Below are 22,354 nucleotides of genomic sequence, written 5' to 3'. Positions count from 1 at the left end.
GACCCTGTGCCCGGTTCTCCACTGTTCCTTCTCCTTGGATCACTTTTGATAGAGACTGACCACTGCAGACCGGGAACAGCCCACAAGAGCTGCAGTTTTGGAGATGCTCTGACCCAGTCGTCTAGACATCACAATCTGGCCCTTGTCAAACTCACTCAAATCCTTACACTTACCCATTTTTCCTGCTTCTAACACATCAACTTTGAGGGCAAAATTTTCACTTGCTACCTAATATATCCCATCCACTAACAGGTGCCGTGATGAAGAGATCATCAGCGCTATTCACCTCATAATGTTATGCACAAATGTTATGTTTGTGTGTGTATGTATATGGCTATATATACCCTGGTGTAAGGGTCCTTCATGAAGGAATTCACTTTCATTTGGAAACAAACGGCGTCCCCTCCTGAAGTGAAGTGCCCTTCAAGTGCACAGAAACATTTGTGTTTGGAATTTGCCCCCCTGTCTCTTCAGAAGCCACTCCGTATATCTGGATTACTTTTGGAATGAAGGGGCAGAAATCTCTCAGGTTTCATTACAAACTCATACGTTTTTCAAAGATGAATGAAAGTAAGGAATAACATGAGGGTGAGTATATTTGGGTGAACTATCCATTTAAGGGTGTCACTTCATTCAAGTCCCGTAGAGAAACCCTCTCTGACCCTTGGTTTTTTGTTACTGTAGCTTTTTAAGGTCTCTAATGTAGATGCCTATAGTTATGATTGTCTGCTGAGCTCTTGATGTTGTTATTGTGCATGTTGAACTTCAGCACGGGTCGGTCTCATGCACATCGGCGTCTTCATTCTGCTGCTGCTGAGCGGAGAGAGGAACTTTGGTGTGCGCCTGAACAAGCCGTACTCGCTTCATGTCCCAATGGACATCCCTGTGTTCACCGGCACACATGCAGACCTGCTCATTGTGGTGAGACGCACGCCTGCTTTAGTTCTACAATTCACGTGAAAGGTTTTAGGTGGTGTTTTTGCATCTGGTTCGAATAGAAACATATAAGGTGTTTTTAAAATCTCTGGCTATGTCTGAAGGTTTTCCACAAGATTATCACCAGTGGCCATCAGCGTTTACAGCCTCTATATGACTGCCTGCTCACTATTGTGGTGAATGGTGAGTAAAAACAGGGTCTGTGTTTGCACTGGGCTTTACTTGGAATTTAGTTTCAATATGTTGTTATGTCACAAAAACTGGAGGTGACTTTTTTTCTTGCTATGCTAAGAGCCCAAGTGATTTATTCCACTTAGGGTGAGGCTATTTTCATCAAAGGGAACAAACCCAATCAGTTTCAAGAGATCAAAAACTTGTAATTGAAGATGAATGTAGAATGAATGCTTACTGTAAAAAAAAAAAAAAAAACGTTCAGGGTTTCCACGGGTCCTAAAAAATTCTTAATTTGACCTTCCACAAATAAAGACCTTAAAATGTCTTCAATTGGAGCAGGAAATCTTAAATTCAATATCATGACATAAAATTAGGGATTTTTGCGACACTAAAAATGGATTAAAACACTGAATTTGAGCAAAAAAAGGCCCTAAAAATGTATTTTTGTTTGTTAAACGTTTAATAAATTGATCCTAAATAGTCTGTTCCATGATTTCAGTTATTATAAATGCTTTTGATTGATAGAATTTAGTTTTACAATTAAAACAGAGAAAAAATAAATAGAATAAACTATTAAAAAAAAAAACTATAAATGAATGTATATGTCAAAAAATGTTCATCTACCTCAGGATTCTTTTTTTCCAGGACAAATAACTAAACATCCTTGAATAAATATACATTTACTTGAGATGGAAAGAAATTAAATTAAGAAATATTTATTATTATTATTTTTTTTTTTTTAGAAATGGTTCAAAACAAGAACAGATCTGTCAATGCATATGAAAATTACTTGCATTTGAAATAAGTTTGATTTTTATGAACACACTGGCAGATATTTGTTCTTGATTTAATCATATCTCAAACTTTAAGCTGTAAAATAAATTAAAACGTTATGAAGGTCTGTAGAAACTTTAATGTCTTGCTGATACAACTCAATTTGAACTCAATTGATGTGTTATGTTGCCCTAAGTTTATTTCTTAAAAGGTCTTAAATGTACCTCCATTTAACCTGCGGAAACCCTGATGTTTAATTTGTGTAGTTTGGTGCGTGTTGTGTTCTTTGTCACATAACAGCTTGTCCTTGTAGTGTCCCCCTACCTAAAGAGTCTTTCCATGGTTGCGGCCAACAAACTCCTACATCTCCTGGAGGCGTTTTCCACCAACTGGTTCCTGTTTTCTGCACCTCAGAACCACCATCTGGCCTTCTTCTTGCTGGAGGCCTTCAATAATATCATTCAGTACCAGTTTGATGGTGAGATCGACTCTCGTTCATCTTTGCCAGATAAATGCTAATCTTGAAAAAAGCCTTGTCTTACCGTTCATTGAAGTCCATGTGGCACTCTTGGAAAATATCGAATGAAACTCTTGTACATACTGTCGTCTTACTTCTGCTAAAATGTTACATAAAGATGACTCCAATCAGGGTCAGAAATTACCTTTTCCATTTAAAGGCCAACATTCCCAAAAAATACATTTCCATTGGCATTATAAATAAATATATATAAAAAATTTGATCCTGGAGCACAAAACCAGTCATGAGTCTCACGGGTATATCTGTGGCAATAGCCAAAAATACATTGTGTGGATGAAAATTATCCATTTTTCCTTTATGCCAAAAATCATTAGGATATTATTATCATGTTCCATGAAGATATTTTGTAAATTTCCCAACGTAAATATATCAGAAATGTATTATTAGTAGTAATATGCATTGCTAAGGACTTCATTTGGACAACTTTAAAGGAGATTTTCTCAATATTTAGATGTTTTTTACCCTCAGATTCCAGATTTTCCAATAGTTGTATCTCAGCTCTTATCCTAACAAACCACACATCAATGGAAAGATTATTTATTATCAGCTTTCAGATGATTTATAAATCTCAATTTAAACTCAATTTAAACAATTTACCCTTATGACTGGTTTTGTGGTCCAGGGTCACATATTGTTAAAATACAGTTGTTTTAATAGTGCAGGGGAATTTTTTTTACCTCCTAATTTTGAATTTGGGGGTCATCTTTGTTCATTTTGTTTGGATTTTGGCCCTCAGATTCCAGTAGATTTTCCAATAGTTGTATCTCGGCTCCTATCCTAAAAAAACACACACACATCAATGGAAAGATTATTTATCCAGCTTTCAGATGATGCTTACATCTCAATTTAAACAAAATGAACCCTTATGACTGGTTTTGTGTTTAATACATTTGTTTTAGTTGTGTAGGAGATTTTTTTGTTGCCTTATTTTGAATTTTGGAGGCCATCTTTGTTCATTTTGTTTGGATTTCCAGCCCTAACTCTGATAATGTTTTGACCAGGTAACTGTAATTTGGTGTACGCCATCATTCGGAAGCGTAACGTCTTCCACCAGCTGGCCAACCTGCCCTCCGACGCCGCCACCATTCAGAAGGCCTTGCAGAGGAAGAGGAAGTCTCCGAATGCCATATCTCGGACCAGCTCTCAGGAGACGGTGTCCATGGAGGGCTCGAGGCCGGCTGTGCCAGCTGAGCCCGGCACGCTGAAGGCCAGTCTGGTGGCCATACCAGGTTAGCTCTGCTTATTGGAGTGTTTACTGACTCGTGTGCTGCATATTAAATAGTAGCATTACTCAGTGTTGGGGGTAACGCATTACAAGTAACCTAAGTTATGTAATCAGGGGGCGTATTCACAAAACATTTTATATTACCACTAAGAGTTCTCCAAAATGGGAGTAAAAGTTCTTAGTTACGAGTTTTCTCTTAACCTGTTCACAAAGCTGCTGAGAGCAACTTTTACTAAATAATAGAGAACAGAGAGAAGTCTTAAAGGGTTAGTTCACCCAAAAATGAACTGTATGTCATTAACTCCTCACCCTAATGTCGTTCCACACCCGTAAGACCTCCGTTCATCTTCAGACACAGTTTAAGATATTTTATATTTAGTCTGAGAGCGTATGCAAGTGTATGCACACTATACTGTTCATGTTCAGAAAGGGAATAAAAACATAATCGCAGTAGTCCATATGGGACATCAGTGGGTTAATTAGAGTCTCTTGAAGCATCCAAAATACATTTTGGTCCAAAAATAACAAAAACTACGACTTTATTCAGCATTGTCTTCTCTTCTGTGTTCCTCAAATAAAGATTCAAACAGTCATTAAGAATCAGTGAATCGATCAATGATTCGGATCGCCAATGTCATGTGATTTCAGCAGTTTGACACGCGATCCGAATCATGAATCAATACGCTGATTCATAACCGTTTGACTCTTCATTTGAGGATTGAACACAAACCCAGAAGAGAAGACAATGCTGAATAAAGTCGTAGTTTTTGTTATTTTTGGACCAAAATGTATTTTGGATGCTTCAAGAGACTCTAATTAACCCACTGATGTCCCATATGGACTACTGCGATGATGTTTTTATTCCCTTTCTGGACATGGACAGTATAGTGTGCATACACTTGCATACGCTCTCGGACTAAATATAAAATATCTTAAACTGTGTGTGTAGATGAACAGAGGTCTTACGGGTGAGGAACGACATTAGGGAGAGGAGTTAATGACATACATTTCATTTTTGGGTGAACTAACCCTTTAAGCTAAGAGTAAGGGCGGGTTGACCTCATTGACCTCGTTGATGTCATCACGCTTGGTAACTATGTCCACAGTGATTGGCTGATAGGGGAGGAGTCTCTGTCAGTGATTTAATTATAGAAATATTTTGTTGAGGTTTCATGTTTCAAATAAAATTGTTAAAATAAGAATATTGCCATATTCAAATAAAGTAGGCTAAGTGTCACAAGTTAAACTGGTTTATGTTCAGCTAATTGTCAGTCTCTTATACATGTATCTTGAGAGATTGCAGAATTCAAACAAAAATTATGTTTTATACATTTTTTGTTGTATGTTCGTAAGGAGCATGTTCAAACTGTCGATCTAATCAGCGTGAGAGGAGGTATATATACTGCCGTTAGTCACCTCCACAGTATTGTGCATCCCCCATTCCTCAATCTCGGTTATCTTCATATCACAACAAAGCTTATCTTCAGACAGCAATTCCTCAATCTCGGTCTTTGATTCGGGGCAGGACTCTGGGTTTGGGATAAAATGCTTCAGACAGCACAACAAATACGCTTATATTGTTTTACTTTATTTAATCATTTGTAAGTGTGAACAAGTAAAAACAACTCCCAAAGGTAATCTGACTTTTTTGTTTTTATTTTATTAAAGAGACATTAATTATCAATATTGCCTCAATGGTTGTATAGTGTCTTTGGACAGATTGCAGCAACAGCCATTATGATTGTTTGTGATTTGGTCTTAGTGTCATAGGAGTCCTCTAGCTTTTTGTTGATTTAGGAGCTAGTTTTAGTGCTAAAATGCTTTGTGAAATACTCGGACTGACACGGCCATTAATTTTAAGAGTTTCTCCTAAATTGGTAAGTTAGGAGCTACTTTTAGCCCTAAGATGTTTTGTGAATACAGCCCCAGATTACTTTTGTCAAGTAACTAGTAAACTAATAAATTACTTTTAAATTTACAGCAAAATATTTTACATTTTTCAAATAAGTAACGTAAGTTACTTTGTTTTCCCATGTATTGACTGACACTTCTTCAGTCCCCTTGATGAGAGAAATCGTGAGTAAGTGCAGAGGCGCTGTGTGTGAACATGATGGGTATTGTAGTTCTTCACTAAATGTGAGCATGCATTTACTCATCTCACTTGCACAAAAACAGATTCAGTGCTCCTCAAAATGAATAAAAATTGTGAAATGTAAATATATTTTATGTATTTATTTAATCTCACTTTATTAACCAATGTCTTCGCTACTGACCTGATAATCCAATTCAACCATAAAAATAAGCACAAACTATTTAAATATCACATTTGCAGACATCCCACCTTTCAAAAACTCATTTCTGGAGAACTAACAAATACAATATCATTTTTTTAAAATGATATAAATATATTTATTTGCATAAACCGCCTAATACAGGTTTATTAACTCAGTGGTATCAGTGTGTCAAACGTGATGTAGTTTAGTGTGACCAAAAGAGACGAGGGTTTCCACAAAATCTGAACACAAGTGGTCACAGAAGACTGCATTTATGTCTCAGTTTTTATTGCTGACACAAGAGGGTTACAATTTCTTTTCCTGCTATAATTAAATGCTAAATTACACAAATATACTTTATGTATTTAATCTCACTTTAATCCAATTTAACTATAAATATCGGAAAAAAACTATTTAAATATCACATTTGCAGACATCCCACCTTTCAAAACTCATTTCTGGAGGATGGTGTAATCTGCCAACCCCACCACCACCACCCCCCAACACACACACACACACACACACACACACAACATAATACATGGAAATTGTTTTATACTATTATATTAATTAGCATAAATTAATTCAAAAGTATTAGTGAGCTGAACGTGATATAGTTTAGTGTGATGAAAAAAAGAGGTGAGGGTGCCCACAAAATCTAAACGCAAGCGGCCACGACTTTTTTTGTTTTGTTTAGTTTTTATTGCTGATGCAAGTGTTGTACTTTCTTTTGCTGCATCCTATTCTTTTGTGGTCCAGAATGCCAGCACAGCTTAAAGGTTTGGCTTTTACATTTGCCAAAAATATAACTTTTTATTATTATCATTAAAAAACAAACAAGCAAGCCCAGCCCTGGTGAGACTTTACTTATGGAAACACATTACTTTCCTTAAAATGTAACCAAGTAACGCAGTTAGTTACTTTTTTAAGGGAGTAATGCAGTATTGTCAAGCATTACTTTTAAAGTAACTTTCCCCAACACTGGTATTAGTGAAGACCAGCTAAGTCAGGCTAACTCTCTTTAGGCATCGATAAACTGACGGAGAAGTCCCAGGTTTCAGAAGACGGGACAATGATAGCAGTGCCACAGGCCGAATCTCCACAAACCCCTGAACACAGCGCCGCAGCCGGAGCCAGCGACACGGAGTCCATATCGGGGAGAGACAATGAGGTGAGACGCACAATCCCATTCACTACTTGCTCTTCAAACGAAGGGGATTACAGCGATGTGTCTTGCCAGGATGTCTTCTACACCGAGGCAGAGATGGCGAGGAGACGTCTGTCCAGCTCTTCATCGTCTGTCAGCCACTGGAACCCTAAGCCCGACTGGGTAAGAAAACCGAAACTACCGAAAAACTGGAAAGTGTTTGCCAAGTCTCATTTTTAACCCCTGAGTTTAAAGGACAACTCCGGTGAGAAATGACCCTAGGGGTAATTAACAGATGGTTAGCGAGTAGATCGTTCTCTGGGATGCGTTTCCATGAAAATCGAATGTAAAGAGTTTTATCTCTAAAAACAGATTCGCTTATAACGCTCGTCTATGGGGCACAGAGTAAGTAACATTAAACCGCTAGTTAATACCACTAACAAGGCTCAAAATAGCCTCACACTAACACGGTAGCATAATGAGGGTCCCTACATGCAAACTGGAGGATTGAGAACTTTGTAAGTGGACAAACAGTTTAAATAGACTATATATCACTATTATTTACACTTAGTGCGAATAGCCGCTGGTAATAATTCAATGGTCAATTATCCCTTACTTGGGCAAGTACAATGTGTAACAAATCAAAATGACTTTCAGTAGTCTTTTTATTTTCTCCAGCAATCCAAATTTGGTCACATTGCCTGGTGGCAGCACTTTACCACACCCTGAAAAAATGAAACCCCTATGTCGTTTATTTGAAGTGCAGGTTTATATTGACAAAATCAAAAATCATGGTTTTATCGAAGACACCCACATCTCAGTCAATGCCATTTTTTCTTTGGCGCTAACCTGTTACACTCGGATGTACAGTCAAACCAAAAATGATCCAGACAGCCAATATGATGTTTCACTAGTGTGTGCAGGACACTATAGTTAATTTATGTAAGTGAGGAGAGCAAAATAAAGTAAACTGTGACACATTACACCCATCCATTCTTCATACAGTGACTCCAGTCCAGTGACTTTTGCTGAAGTGTTTTCTCTTTAACTGCTAATGTGACCTTTGACACCACAGACTGGACAAAATGAAGCATTGCTTGGTCATTGTTTGAGCTAAATTGGTATAATCTAATCATGTCCTTAAATTGAACAGCTGATTGGTTGATTGTAATTCATTACACACCTTTCAATCAAAGTTATCTGACATTATCAAGATAAGTTTGTTCTGACACAGTTTAACTCTGAGCTCTTGTCATATTTTATTACCATTTTCTAAACTATAGCAAATAAACTGTGATCATGGGAGAAAATGTGAATACATTTTGGTTTGACTGTGATCACAATGTGAAAGAAAAGATGTGTCGATGCTTTCGTTTAATCAGTTAATAATTTTAAAGTCTGAAAAAGAGCCAATAAGAGCTCTGTTGACCTGTTTTCTGCTCTCCAATCACAGGTCCTGTCCTGGAAGAGTAAACTCCCATTGCAAACGATCATGCGCTTGCTACAGGTACTGGTGCCACAGGTGGAAAAAATCTGCATTGACAAGTAAGAGAAGAGTTTGTCTCTGATAGTTGCTTGTAGTTTGATGTGCTGCTGTGAATGTGACGATATGTTCTTGCACCAGGGGTCTAACGGATGAATCGGAGATCCTGAAGTTTCTTCAGCATGGCACTCTAGTGGGTCTGCTGCCCGTGCCCCATCCCATTCTCATCCGCAAATACCAGGCCAATGCTGGGACCGCCATGTGGTTTCGCACGTACATGTGGGGAGTCATTTACTTGCGGTTAGTGTGACAATACATTCTGTGGTTGGTTTTCTTGGGTGGTGTTTTCTGGACATGAAAACATACATGATTTATCCGTGCACACTATAAACAACTAGTTTTGTATGAGATTCTGTTAAACTCTGTGGGTCCGATAAAATAAAACAACCGGCGCAATGCTAGTGTTGTTTGCTAGTTTCAGCCCGACGCAGTTATCATTTTCACGTCCAGCTCGACGTAGTTTAAATGTCAAATGCACTGGGGCATCTGTTCCCTCATGGGCGTCTGGTCTGAAAACCAGGAGTGTTCAGGAGCATTGTTGGAGCGTTGCTATTTTGAGGAACTGAAAACGACTGAGCCATTGACCAACACAAACCTGCTCTAAAGGCAATAGTGCAGGATTTTAGTGTTATTTAAAAAGTGTGTTAGTAATGAGCCTATCGGCAGTGCACAATGTCATAATGGATAGTTATTGCATGTATCAGAATTAGCCTACCTACTGTATTTTCCAGACTATAAGTCGCTCCGGAGTATAATTAAGCTAAATATTAAGTTTATTGAAATATTAAGTTAATATTTCAGTTAACAGTTTTTTTTTCTGTTTTCAGTTCATTTTTTCAGAAGTAGGCTACAGGAGCTGCACAAAGCACCCTCTCGTGGTTATAGAGCTAAATGTTTATTCTTGTCAGTCAATATGAATTAAATTTGATATATAAGTTGTAAGGCCGCCCAAATCGTCCCAATGGATCGGCGGGTGAAGGTCGCTGCGCGTTCGTCTTTTCAGCGGGGAAAAGGGGGATTTTATTCCAATTCCTCGTTATCTGACTCCATTTAATGATAATTTAGAATTTAGGTTATGCCATTTGGTTATTTGCCATTTGCCAATGCCATTTGGTTATTTGGTCATTCATTTTTAATAGTTTAACTACACATTTAATCATTCCGTTTAACCCGTTGTTGAAATTATACCCAACCTGAATAATTCCAGAGCAAGTCAGAATCTATCAAAGTGTAACAATTTATTAACAGTCAGGTAAATGTATAATGCCAATTACATAGTCAATTCAAAGGTAATCCATATATAACATCAAATACTCTGAAGTAAAGAATGAAATATATACCTGACTTCTGAAAACTACATAATGCTGGCTATCTTGAGACATCCAGCATTACGGGCTGACCGGTTTAAAGTGTCAAGCCCTGAGCTCTTTGTAACATTCCCTTAAATACCCAGAAACAAATGCACAAACTCTTTGAAGTGTAAACACGAGTTCACAATGGGAATTTGCATTGATCAAGACTTGTGTTGATGTAAAGGCCAAATGGCTGAAAGCCACACCCACCAAACTAAGACCAGATATCTTTAAACTCTTAAAACATTGATTATCTTTTGGTTAACTTCTGTGGGGATGAGATCTTTGTACCAGTCACACTGAGACATTTCAAACGATATCAAACACATATAATACTGTATCGTGTGGATTGACATTGTAATATAGAGATTCTGGGTGTATTTTCAGTGATCTCAGCATGAGAGAGGGAAGGAATTGGGGGAGAGGGAGTCAATAGGGAAAGATGTAGATTAGCTGATAGTGAGGTGAGACTTGCGTCTCCAGTGGTGTGTGAGGGACAGTTCAGATGTTAATTTCCTTTATTTTCTCAGAGAGTCCTTGTTCCTCATTCAGACATTTCGGCATATACTAGTTTTTTCAGTCTTACAAAGTCGCACCTGACTATAAGTTGCAGGACCAGCCAAACTATGAAACTATCAGTTCTGTGTTGATTCAATGCCGTTGTAAAGATCAATTATTAAATTAGTTAATTTCATCTATAAAGCAGTTCTGCAGAAAACTCATCCAACAGCGTCAGTGCAGTCGGATCAATAACACTGTTGAGTATTAAGTGTCCCCAAAATAGGCCAAATTTGACGGTGGAAAGAACCCAAACTCCATCAGGTGACAATTATTAAACAATAATAGAAGGAATGTCCTTTTTTCACAATCAAATGCACAAGAATATAAAATAATAAGTGTTGGGAAGGTTACTTTGATTACAATGAATACAGATAACAAGTAATGTAAGTGTTAATCATTTTCAAACATTTAAACCAGTCAGAGTTAAAGGTGCACTATGCAGTATTTTTGCAGTAAAATATCCAAAAACCATTAGGCCAGTGTTATATATTTTGTTCAGTTGAGTTCTTACAATATCCCAAATGTTTCCAACTATTTGTAAATTGTGATAAAATTGCTCTTTTAACCAATGACCCGGGACGTCTGAGGGAGTCGCCTGTCAATGGCGTCATATCTGCGTTACCCCCGGTTTACGGTTTTATTCTGCAGAAACGCTTGGTGCTGCGTTCCACTTCACTTTTAGACACACTCTTGCAAACTTCCCTAAGCACTTCCCCTCGGGGGAATCCCCGCCGCCATTTTGAAGTGTGTTCCACTTCGTGAAGTGGACAAGGGAAGTTTATATGGACAGACCCTCACTCTCTCGATTTTGCGTATAACGCGGCTTTTGGCTTCTTAAGTCGTATTAAAAAAACTCGAGTCGCTGGTTGCGTTTTTTTGGGCTTATTTTAAAAAATGTGGTTGCTTGTTAGGAAAATATGACATGCAACTTTGTTTCTTTACATTTCATGTTGTTGTTTTGTCCAATACATTGCCTGACTGACACTGTCTTCTCACAACTAATAGCCATTCAATGCAACGAATCAACGATACAAGTACTGTAGTAATTCGTCCTCATAAATCCCGCCTCCTTCTCCCCCTCATTGAAGAAAAATGTGATGTGACGTTAAAAATGCACGTAATGATAATTCGTAGACGTAAGACGAATACATTTTTTACAAGCAATGCAGCAGAAATGTACAGAGATGGAGAGGAAACAGGGAGGCACCTAATTTAATTTAAAACATATTTTTATAATGTGTTTATTATGGCTATTATAAAAACAAAAAACAAGTATAGGCTACTAATAATAACAGTAGGTATGGTTCAAATGTATTTTATTATAAATATGTCGCTATATTGCAGCTTCTGCTCCATTGGTCTGGCCCTCCGCTCCACCTCAAACAACACTTAGTGCTTTCCTGTGTCCCAACTCCCAATCATAGACTGTAAAAAGGGTGCTTATTATTAATCCTAAATAGTAGCTATGTGACATTAGTATTTTTATTTATTTAAATGTAAAATTTTAGGGCAGATTGCACATTGAGATGCAGGGCTTATCTTGTTCTCGGTTTGCAGTGTGCATGTTCACCACTGCTCCTAGTATGTGTGCACTAACTCCGACTGGAGTTACCATAATCCTTCACATCACTTTTTCTCTTTTTCCATCTCCAAACCTCTTCTGTTCAGCCTTTATTGAAATTTGAAGAATTTTGTCAAATCACTTTTTGCTTTTCAAACTCCGAGAGGTTTGAATTTAATATGCTGCAGTAGCCTGACAAGCCAGAGCCACATCAAGATGTTTGGTCTGGAAACTCACCATAGACAGCTCAATCCGAGGGGCGGATAAACGGTTGTCTTTCAAACTCCCTCTGCACGCGATAGGATAGCGCTACACCAACCAGAGCAACGAAGGTGAAGCAGAGCTTGTTGATAGATTAAACATTCACCGCATCCGGTCGGCTAAACTCAGAACACATCTTCCCTTTTTAAGAATGACTTCAGTGCCGTTCTTTGTTCTTTTCTCAGAGAAAAGCTTAACTCCAAGTCTTCCAGAGTCGCGGCCAAAGCTGATTCGAAAGACCGCCGTTCGCCAGTTTCTGTGTTTACTAGAAGCACGCAAACGCAACTCTGCTGTCATTATGGTCCCGCCTACACGACGTGATTGGCTCGTCCAGATTGAGAGGCATACAGCTCAGAAGTGTATTGAGAGTTCCTAGACGACACTTGCGGGCTAAGTAAATTTGCTGCCGCTAGGGTGCGTCTAGATTTCTAGTCTAATGCTGCAGGGTAATTTATTGATAAAGTATTGCTCATAAATTATATGGCTAATAATAAAAAATATAATAATATTGGGCTTGGTTTTGAAGCTGTGGTTGCTTATTTGTCTTGCGAGAGTTGGCAACTGACTGGATATACTGTAAAAAAAAATTACGCTTACTCTCACCACAGTGTGAAAAAGTTTCACAGCAGCAGCAAAAAAAAAAATTTTTTTTAAATAAAATAAAAGTGTTTCACAGTACTGAGCGAACACACATTCCATAACATAGTAAGAGTAAGGCCATAACATAATTTTAAACACACTTAAATGTATCTAATATGATAAAAAGAGCTGCGTTACCTCAAAATGGCGGCGGCGGTTTCAATGGATATCACTATTTGCACTTAGTAAACAGAATCTATTTGCTATTTGCACAATTCGCTGCCAAAATTTGTTGTATAACTAAATTACAGTACGTTTATTTCTGTTGATTTTGAAGTAAAAAAATGTTTGGGATATGTGTGTGGCATGTTTAGTTAGTTTCAGCCAAGTAATGTAACACATTGTTTAGTTGAGTTTAACGGTGTTTTCCCTCTCGCTGCAGTAATGTGGATCCGCCAATCTGGTACGACACCGATGTGCGTCTCTTCGAGATCCAGAGGATGTAAAAATAATCCGCGACCTGTCGGTGTCCGAGAGCCCGCAGACCTCATCCTGCCTGGTCGTTTTTTTTTTTGTGCTTTTGTTGCTTTAACCCGTTCCGCTTCCCCAGAGAAGAGGCGAGACTTCCCTGACTGTGAAACTCCACGAGAAGTGCCACGGCCGTCTGTTTGCTCCGGCTGGTGTACAGATGATAGATAACGCGTCTATATATAAACCATGCGCTCTGATAGCGAAAGCATACTGTGTTCATCAGCTCAGACATGTGAATCTCTCTCACTGTGGTTTTTATAGGAATACGGTGCTTATTAAGAGAAGGAATGCTATTTATAGTATCGAAAACCTTGTGAATCATTCATCTAGGAAGTTGTCGGAAGCATTGACAAAGACTTTTGGATTGTATTAATATCACCACACGAGGGCGATATTGCTGGATGCTCTTTTTCCCCATTGTTACCTAAACATTACTCCCAATGAAGAAAATCTGATTTAGATGAATACCGCCAGTATTCATATACATCATGAAAATGTACAGAACATATAAGTATTAGTTTGATGGTATATATATATCTCTATTTTTGTCTGCATATCAGTTTTGCTAATGAGATACTGTACATTTTTGCTTGATGTTTGAAGTAGAACTACTGGCTACAATATATGAAAAATAACTATCCAATGTTGTCAAATGGCAGAAAGATTAGCTTGTGGTTTCTGAATCATATTGTTTAAAGTGCCGATAACTGTAAACCGAATGTCTTTCTTGATTTGTGGCAGTATTTATAAGAGAGCTTGTGAAGCAGATTGCATTTGTACTTGTGTTTTAATGTGTGTGTGTATTTGTGCAAAATTTGTCCCAATATATTGAGAGGATGTACAGTACAAAAAAAAACACGCTTTTCACTGTGTCACGTTTCAGACTTCATTTATCCGTAAAGAACAAGAGCATAGAGAGTACAGCAATATGTGTGCTCACTTTAATCTGGGTACATAGTGACCAGAATAAACAGAAATTGGGAATGAGAGGGATGTACTTCCCTGAGGATTTCATTGCTAACAGTCACATGAGTGTAACAGGGTTTGGCCATATTTCAGAAGATGTTCACTCACATATTGAAAAGGATTTCAGTTGAACATGGTCTAGGTCTCCACACTAACATACACGTTGTATTGTCCAATAAAAATGCAGTACAAAATTATACATTTCTCTTTCAGCTACACAAAAATATACTATAAAAAATATATCTATTTACAATACACTCAAAAAAATTACTTCAAGTGCTACTACATTGAGTCATTTTTACACATAACAATTTAGTTACACAAACAAAATAAATTCAAGTAAAGCTGACAAAATTACAAACCATTTGAATTTGTCACTGTTACATAATATTTATATGTGCAGATTACTTAATAATGTTATGCTACATTTATAAAAGGTTATTATTTAAGGTGAACACATTTATCAATTTAATTTACCATATTAAATAACTATTTGCTTAAATGTAAGTGGAAAACTATTAAATAACACAAGGCATATTTTTTTTTTTTAAACAAAATGCAAAAATAACTCCCTGGAAATACTCAATCTAACTGAGGGCAGGAATTTCATCCAATAAATATGCGTCTATGATTTCCCACAACCTAAACACAGGCACCATTCTTCTGCATAACCACAATATTACAGAAAATCATAACTGAACATTAAACATATCCTAATGCAGTCACTTGTGAAGCATGCTGGGAACTACAGATCCACTGCCCAGTTTGTTTGTTTCACTCAGCAAGGTTAAGTTGACCGAACAAACACTTATTCAATCAGTAAAGCTGTCAAAACTCATTATTAGTAGAAACTCAGTAAATTTAAGTTCGTGTAGTTACGTGAGTTTTTAAGTAATGTGAACAAGGATGATTTCAGTGCAACTAACAACAGTGAAATTTCATTTTTTTTTAGTGTAAGCTCGTACAGTTCTTGAGCGGTCAGTTATGACTTATGAGGTAAGGTACACCTCGAATAGACTGGCCACTGAGTGCAACCGGTAGAAGACCCCAAACGGCATGCCGATATTCACGACAGCAGCCCACGTCTGGAACTCGTAAATGTCCGATCCGGTGGTGCTGTCGAATTGAGGCCGGGCTCCGAAAGCAGGCATAATCCAAAGCTACAAAACACAGAAATGCAATGTAAAATTAGAATATGAAACGGATCTGACTGTGAAGTTTTAACCCTTATATTTATATACCTCGGATGTTTAGTGACCCCGGACGTCATTCACTACCCTCCACCTCATTCATTTTTTAAGTTAGACATCAACCTTCTTGGTATTCCTTAATCAATTTATTATAAACATAAAATAATATCTTATTTTCCCATATATTTGGGGGGGGGACCGCAAATAGTCACCGCAAAAGAACAGGAAGAATCATCATCAAAACTTAAAATGGCTCATCGATTTACTGAACGCATTTAAATATTACTGTCACTGTCACTTGATGATGGATCTGGTGAAGAAGCTGTTACACTCTAAAAAATGCTGGGTTAAAAACGACCCAAGTTGGGTTGGAAATCGACAAACCCAGAAACTGGTTGTTTGAATCCTAGTAAATGGACCCATTCAAGCAACCCAATTTCTGGGTTTGTCCATTTTTCAAACCAACTTGGGTTGTTTTTTCCCAAGTTTTGTCGTTCAGGTATTGGTGTAACTGTATTTAAATAGGGAAACCGTGGAGGTGTTTGGTACTTCTAACTTGATCTCTGTTTGGTACCATATAGTGAATGAACTGGGTTTAGTGGGCTAAGCTAAATGCTATCAGATCGTCACCGCGCGTCAGAGCACTTAAGTCCACGCGCTGAGACGAGAGAGGTGTGTATCAACTCGTCTAAGTTAAGGGAATAACAGTTTAATATGAAAAAGCGGTGAAGTAACCCTTTAAGATGCGTTTTGGTCAATCAAATCACAAGTAGACAAGAGAGACACATTCCCATCTTTCGACCTAATAAGCTCACGTAATTGTGCCGGCACTCTCTATGCATGGGTACATTCATGGAAAAATAAATCTGGGGCCAGATACTCACAATGACATTGCAGAGTAGCAGAAAGGCGCAGATCTCCTTAAGGATCCTCCTCTTCCAGGAGAGTTGACTCTGAAAAAGCGTCATTGCGATGGGTAGCGTGTGAGCTGGGACGATAGAGCTGCTCCGCCTCTCCGGGTCTCTCTCTTTCACAGCCATGGCGTTGGCAAAGATGGTGCTCGTCTCCGTCTCTTTAAACGGCTCCCGGTGGAGGCCCTTGATGAGGAAAGCGTTCTGTAGGCACAGCTGGATCACAGTCAGGATAGCGCAGGCCAGGCTGAGCCCATTTGCGTGCCCCTTGACCCCTGACGCCAAAACTGCTACTATGGTGAAGTAACAGATCAGGAATTGTCCCAGGGACGCGCCCACGAGCAGCCCCACATCCAGACTCCGCGTAGGGTTCTTCCCCGAAACTTGCTCCCTCTTATCCATCCGGAAGATTATACAACCGACTAGAGTTGTGATGGACATCAGGAGGATGGCGACTATATTCATGACGTAATGCATTATCAGAGCTCCCTCCGTCTTTTTCGGGTCCTGTTTGGCCACGTCCACCTCATACACCACGAATGTAGCCAAACCCGCCACCAGGATGATCATGCCAGCCACCGGACCCACTAGGACGTCCCACGGGCGGAAGCGAAGCTTGTGGCTGTGGTGTTCGTCCATCTGGCGGCCGACGTTTTTCCACATGACGTAGGCCATGGCTGAGGCGAAGAGGCTGTACTCGATGTTAAAGGGGTACAGGTAGTAGTAGGCCTTCTCAAAAACATCACACAAACTATGGCTACACTTGCATGTGCTGCCTTCCGAGCGGCCTGAAAGCAAGACAACAGAGAAGCGTCAAAGTTGCTGCCAAAATTAAGCATATCGATGAATGAAGTTATGAATGATCATGGGAAACTGAGTCAAGTCAACTTGATTGGGCTGTAGAGTCGTTCTGGAGAAAACAGTGATGTTATCAGCTTATTTTAATTTATCATATAGCGACAATGTTGGCAGATCAGTATTATAGTTTATACAATTAAATAAGAGCTAATTAATTAACTTTATTTGTATATTTAGTTGAATAACTTAGATCGTAATTTTAGTGTCCCCAACTGAGCAAGCCAAGCCAAAGGCGACCAAAGGAACCCAAACTCCATCAGGGCATGATGGAGAAAAATAAACCTTGGGAGAAACCAGACTCAGTTCTCCTCTGGCCTATTAACACACAGTCTATGATTATTATTATTAAGGTACCTTACAGGTCAGAAATCATATTAGATATTCAAAATTTCTGGGTATCACGCAAGAGACGGGTTCACTGAGGATGGTGCGTCGATTACACAAGAATATGAATGCTGAAACCAATATGAATATGAAACGGTTGACAATTTGTCAGGAAATCAATGCACTTTGGATGGTCTTTCTAACAACACCACATAAGAACGCACGTCTCAAAAGTGTGCAGTGTGATAAGCACCTTTTGTCGTGTCATTGTGGTCTGAGGAACTGTTGGAGGAATCGTATGGAGCCACTGTTTGATGGAGCGACTCCTCTGTCACAGCCGTCATCCACACCATGAGGTTCGTAGACAAGGTCAACATCAGACCACATCTACAGCGAGAGAGGGTAAACATTACTATACAGTGACACTAGTGTCCCTGTACCTCAGACGCATACATGCTTTCCTATCAAAACCAAACATGTCCTTGAACCAACATTAAAATGTGTGCTCATTGCATTACACAACTCAACAGTCAATAGCCTAGACGTGTTGGTTACAAACACATCATTTCCTTTACGGATCTATAAAGGTGTGATCATTTGTCAGACTTTCCCATTAATTGGCCTTCCTGATGACACAATGAGGTCAAGATGGCACAAGGAAGGAAATTAAATGACTAAACCGTATAGGATTCAGATCTTGGAAACCGAGGACTCACCGTGTGACGATTTGCTGTATCTGTACGCAGTCTTTAGCGTGGACCCAGAGGACGTATGTCTGGAATAGGGAAGAGATTAGGTTTAAAAACTGATCTTTAAACACAAGAACAAATAGCTTAAAAGAGAAGGAAATGTTGTGCATTATTTTAAACCCTACCTGGACAATGACAAACAGAGCTTGCACAGCAGGGAAGGCTATTTTCACAGGCGAATCGCAGTTCATACGACCCGCGTAATAAATTATCTTGAAAATATCCATGATGACGCTGCAGACGCCGAACAGAACCAGTCCAGCTGAAGAAGACACAAGCACAATACAAGCACTTGAGACTTGGCTTTAATTCAACATGAGTTTGATTTCCCAGCAAGCAATTTTGCGTTTTTAAAAGATAGCCGTCCAAACACAGCCCTGACGCCTACACTCTTAAAAATAAAGGTTCTTAAATGGTTCTTTGGCAGGGTGTATGGTTTCATGAAGAACCTTTAATATCTAAAGAACCTTTGCATTGCACAAAAGTTTTTTTGTAGTGCAAAAATGTTCTTTATATTATAAAATAGTTAGAAAAAATGGTTCTTTAAAGAACCTTTCACAAAACGGTTCTTTGGGGAACCAAAAGTGGTTCTTCTATGGCATCCCTGCATGTGAAACCCCATTTTTGTTTCTTCCTGGCACCATTATTTTTAAGAGTGAAGGCTGAAAAATGTCAAATGTAATAGATGTATAACCATATCCCAAGAATAGCCTAGTCATCCAGAACATGAACAGGTCAAAGAAATGACACCAAACACGTTGTAATCATTGTTGACTTTGCTTACATGATGGAATATCATACGTCTCGCAAGTTATTTTGGCAAAAATGATCAAATTCAAGGTTATTTTGGCTAGAAGTGGGTTTACGGTGCTGTCACTGAGGCGATACCCTAAGGTACAAAAGTGAAAAGGCACTTCTTTGTACCTTACTTACCCCTAAATGGTACATATTAATACCTTAAAAGGTCCATATCAGTACTTCAAGAGTGCGAATTAGTACCTTAAAGGTACATACTAGTACCTTTTAGGGTTTGGTACCTTAGAGTACTGCCCCAGTGACAGCAATATACCTTTTTTTCTGACAGTGTAGTTAACCGAGGCATCAAATGACTTGCTGGGTTCACTCAAAGCCATTTCAAAATTTGGATTGGAGCGTAAGAACGAAGACTTACCTCTTAGCCAAACCGGTCCAGCATGACTGTCTTTGTAGAGCACCGCACGGTACACCCGAGAAGTGTGGACTTTGTAGTAAACCATCCATACGGTGGTGAGAATGACGAGCAAGATGAGGAAAATCAGGAGGTGAGACGAGGAGATCTGGACCTTGTTGAAGACACTCCCGCTCACAATGGCGATCCCCAGGAGCAGGATATTTAGGCAGATGAGTCCCGACAGAAGCCATCCCCAGTTGCGGCCCTTCTCCGCAGTTTTAAACGTGCCGTGGGCAAGTACCGGGCTGGGCAAGTTGCTAACTTGGATGGTGGATATCTGGTTCTCCATGGCTTCCAGGTCTTCCTTGGTCGTCATGTTGATTGAGTTAGAAGAGCTGTCCACAAGAAAACACAAGTTGAGTCCCAAGAGTAGCATGTGAAGACCTCCCACAAACGGACAAGTGTCAAGCCAAATGATTAAAAGCGGTCTAGCTTCCTCGAGCTGTATATATACCTGAACCCGCATCCAACTAATCACCTCCCCTGTCTTCCGCTTACGTCTAGTCCTGCGTCTGTCCCACATCTGAAGGGGACCTGCATCCTCAAATCTGACTTGACAATATTGGACATCTAAAGAGATTTCACCTTTGCTTGCACTGGAGCACGGCCAGCCAATGGCCCTCAGCTATTGTGATAACAGTGTTTAACATCGACTACTAGTGTTTAACTACCAGCACAGCCTCTACTCTTGCTCTCTCTGGTGACGGAGGAAACGTGAAGTACTGATCAGACACCCGCAGCTCTGAGTCATCCATAAATATTACGCTTATATTTACTCCAGTCATATCTGTTTTCAAAATATTAAGCCTTTATTTACCCGGCTTTTCGGAGTCCGTGCAATATCGAGCCTCGCCCAATTTCATTGTAAATGTTTGAGTTGTACAATTTGAGCTCAATTGTTCATTGTGTCCTTTGTGTCCCATGAGCGCAACGTATTAACGTTAACACCACAGATATTAAAAGCAGCATTATTATTCACATTTAATCATTTCATAGGCATTTTTATTCAAAGCGACTTGCAACAATATTAGCAGCTCAGAGGTAAACATGGTACAAAAGCTAGAGCAGAATCTGGCATTTATTCAATTAGCAGATGCAGTTAAAAAAGATAGTTTAGTGTCCTTCACTCACCACGAGTAGAAACCGCTGGCCTTCTGAGGAGTGTGCCACTTCATGGCTTATATATATGTTCACTTGCAGACACAATGATTTACTGTAGTAACGCTGAAGGACCTGTAACCTGTCAGACACAACAAAAAGTACACAAATAATTAGAAAAATCATCGCTGTGCAATTAAATAATAAATCCTCAAATATCAGTGGAGCTGGGCATGATAATGCCAAAGTGTGATGGGACAGAGATATATGGCATATATGCATAACGCCCATAAATACAACTCACAGATGCAATATTAAAAATGTATATGCTTATTAATAATTCCCTACATTTAAATGTACAACTGGAGCAGCATTAATGTGAAGAAATTAACATGCCTAATTTAATGTGTGTCAGTTTTTCCATGTTAAAACTTGAGTATTCAGTGAATATTTTGGCCACTAAAGCCACAAATTTAAGATGTGAAATTAAATAATTGCATAACAAAATATCTTAGCAAGAGCATAGGAACACACTTTTCAGGGTAAACACACACACACACACACACACACACACACACACACACACACACACACACACACACACACACACACACACACACACACACATTTCGTATGTTTATAACTCCACTTACATTGTGGGGAACACTGGCTGGTCCCCACAATGTACACTGAAAAAAAGGTGTCTTGGATTTCCATGATTTAATCATGTACATCGGTTCCACATGAATCAGTTAGGTTAAACAAACATAATTTGTTCACATAACTTCAACATCATGGAATGAAGTCATTTTAAGTAACCCAATTGAGTACTCTCAAAATGATTTTAATATGGCTTCCTAACAACAGTGATATGCACAGGGGGGCTTGAGAGCCTGCCTCTTTATTCTAATCACAAGTTTAATCTGTTTTTGTGATCACTTGATTAATAAATAAGACCAACTAACTAGCTTTTATACTATTGGCCAGCATTAGCACATGTTAAGTGCTATGAAATGCTCTTTAATGACATGTGCTGTCTCAGTCCACATCCTAAGCAATCGCTATGGTAACCCAGTATAATTTAAATGGCTCTAATTATTCCAACATAATTAAACATTAAACGCTATAAAACAATATAAAGTATCCACCTTATCTAATTTTGCCCAAAAAACACATAAAATAAAACTTAAGTTCAACAACTTTACTCTTCTCGTCAAGTCCCAAGCAAAGCATGCTGGGAAAACTACAGTTTCAGCAAAAATCATGTTCAAGTAGGCTACTTGATTGGTTCACATTAACCCCAAATAATGTTATCTAGTAGATTGCACATTTTAGAAATTTACATTATTTGAAAGCAAAAAAAAAAAAGAAAAAAGAAAAAAAGAAAATCATATTTAGAAGAGAAACAATTTTGTTGTGTATAGATCACAAATAATAAGATTAAGTAAACTCTGGACAATTTGTGTTTTCCTTTTTTTCATTGAAGGTGATCTCAGGTTTATATTACAAAAACAAGTACACACACACACACAAAAGGTTTGAAAATTATAAAATATTTAAAATTACTATGACAATTTGTGATTGTCAAACATT

General features: G+C 38.6%; 2 protein-coding genes across 3 annotated transcripts in view; one reads left to right on the top strand and one right to left on the bottom strand.

Annotated features, from left to right (window-relative positions):
- Positions 1 to 14,618, top strand: part of hid1a (HID1 domain containing a) — a 46,682-nt gene extending 32,064 nt beyond the window's left edge. The window contains exons 11-19 of one of the 2 annotated variants that reach the window (XM_067424545.1): positions 770 to 921; positions 1,041 to 1,119; positions 2,198 to 2,362; positions 3,424 to 3,651; positions 6,946 to 7,091; positions 7,161 to 7,250; positions 8,521 to 8,612; positions 8,692 to 8,850; positions 13,367 to 14,618. In XM_067424545.1, the coding sequence (XP_067280646.1) occupies positions 770 to 921; positions 1,041 to 1,119; positions 2,198 to 2,362; positions 3,424 to 3,651; positions 6,946 to 7,091; positions 7,161 to 7,250; positions 8,521 to 8,612; positions 8,692 to 8,850; positions 13,367 to 13,430 (1,175 nt within the window). In that variant the 3' untranslated portion in view covers positions 13,431 to 14,618. Of the gene's footprint in view, positions 1 to 769; positions 922 to 1,040; positions 1,120 to 2,197; positions 2,363 to 3,423; positions 3,652 to 6,945; positions 7,251 to 8,520; positions 8,613 to 8,691; positions 8,851 to 13,366 lie in introns of both variants that reach the window. The other variant, XM_067424539.1, reaches the window with a different exon arrangement.
- A 383-nt stretch (positions 14,619 to 15,001) lies between these two features.
- otop2 (otopetrin 2) lies at positions 15,002 to 20,838 on the bottom strand. The gene is made up of 7 exons (XM_067429200.1): positions 20,795 to 20,838; positions 19,625 to 19,998; positions 18,579 to 18,715; positions 18,421 to 18,479; positions 17,958 to 18,091; positions 16,496 to 17,310; positions 15,002 to 15,581 (listed from the first exon to the last, which is right to left on the bottom strand). The coding sequence occupies exons 1-7, from the start codon at positions 20,836 to 20,838 to the stop codon at positions 15,411 to 15,413; spliced, it is 1,734 nt and encodes a 577-aa protein (XP_067285301.1). The 3' UTR covers positions 15,002 to 15,410.
- Positions 20,839 to 22,354: the final 1,516 nt, after the last annotated feature.

Source organism: Pseudorasbora parva, chromosome 2 (assembly GCF_024679245.1).
Source record: "Pseudorasbora parva isolate DD20220531a chromosome 2, ASM2467924v1, whole genome shotgun sequence".
Lineage (NCBI taxonomy): Eukaryota > Metazoa > Chordata > Actinopteri > Cypriniformes > Gobionidae > Pseudorasbora > Pseudorasbora parva.
This window is presented reverse-complemented; position numbering and strand designations above follow the sequence as displayed.

Excerpts from the sequence above, each read along its gene's own strand:
- otop2 (XM_067429200.1), bottom strand. The coding sequence starts at position 20,838 with ATGAAGTGGCACACTCCTCAGAAGGCCAGCGGTTTCTACTCGTG. Across the intron at positions 19,999-20,794 it reads GCCAGCGGTTTCTACTCGTG|CTCTTCTAACTCAATCAACA; the intron begins GTGAGTGAAGGA and ends TCTTGTGGACAG. Across the intron at positions 18,092-18,420 it reads ATACAGCAAATCGTCACACG|ATGTGGTCTGATGTTGACCT; the intron begins GTGAGTCCTCGG and ends CTCTCGCTGTAG.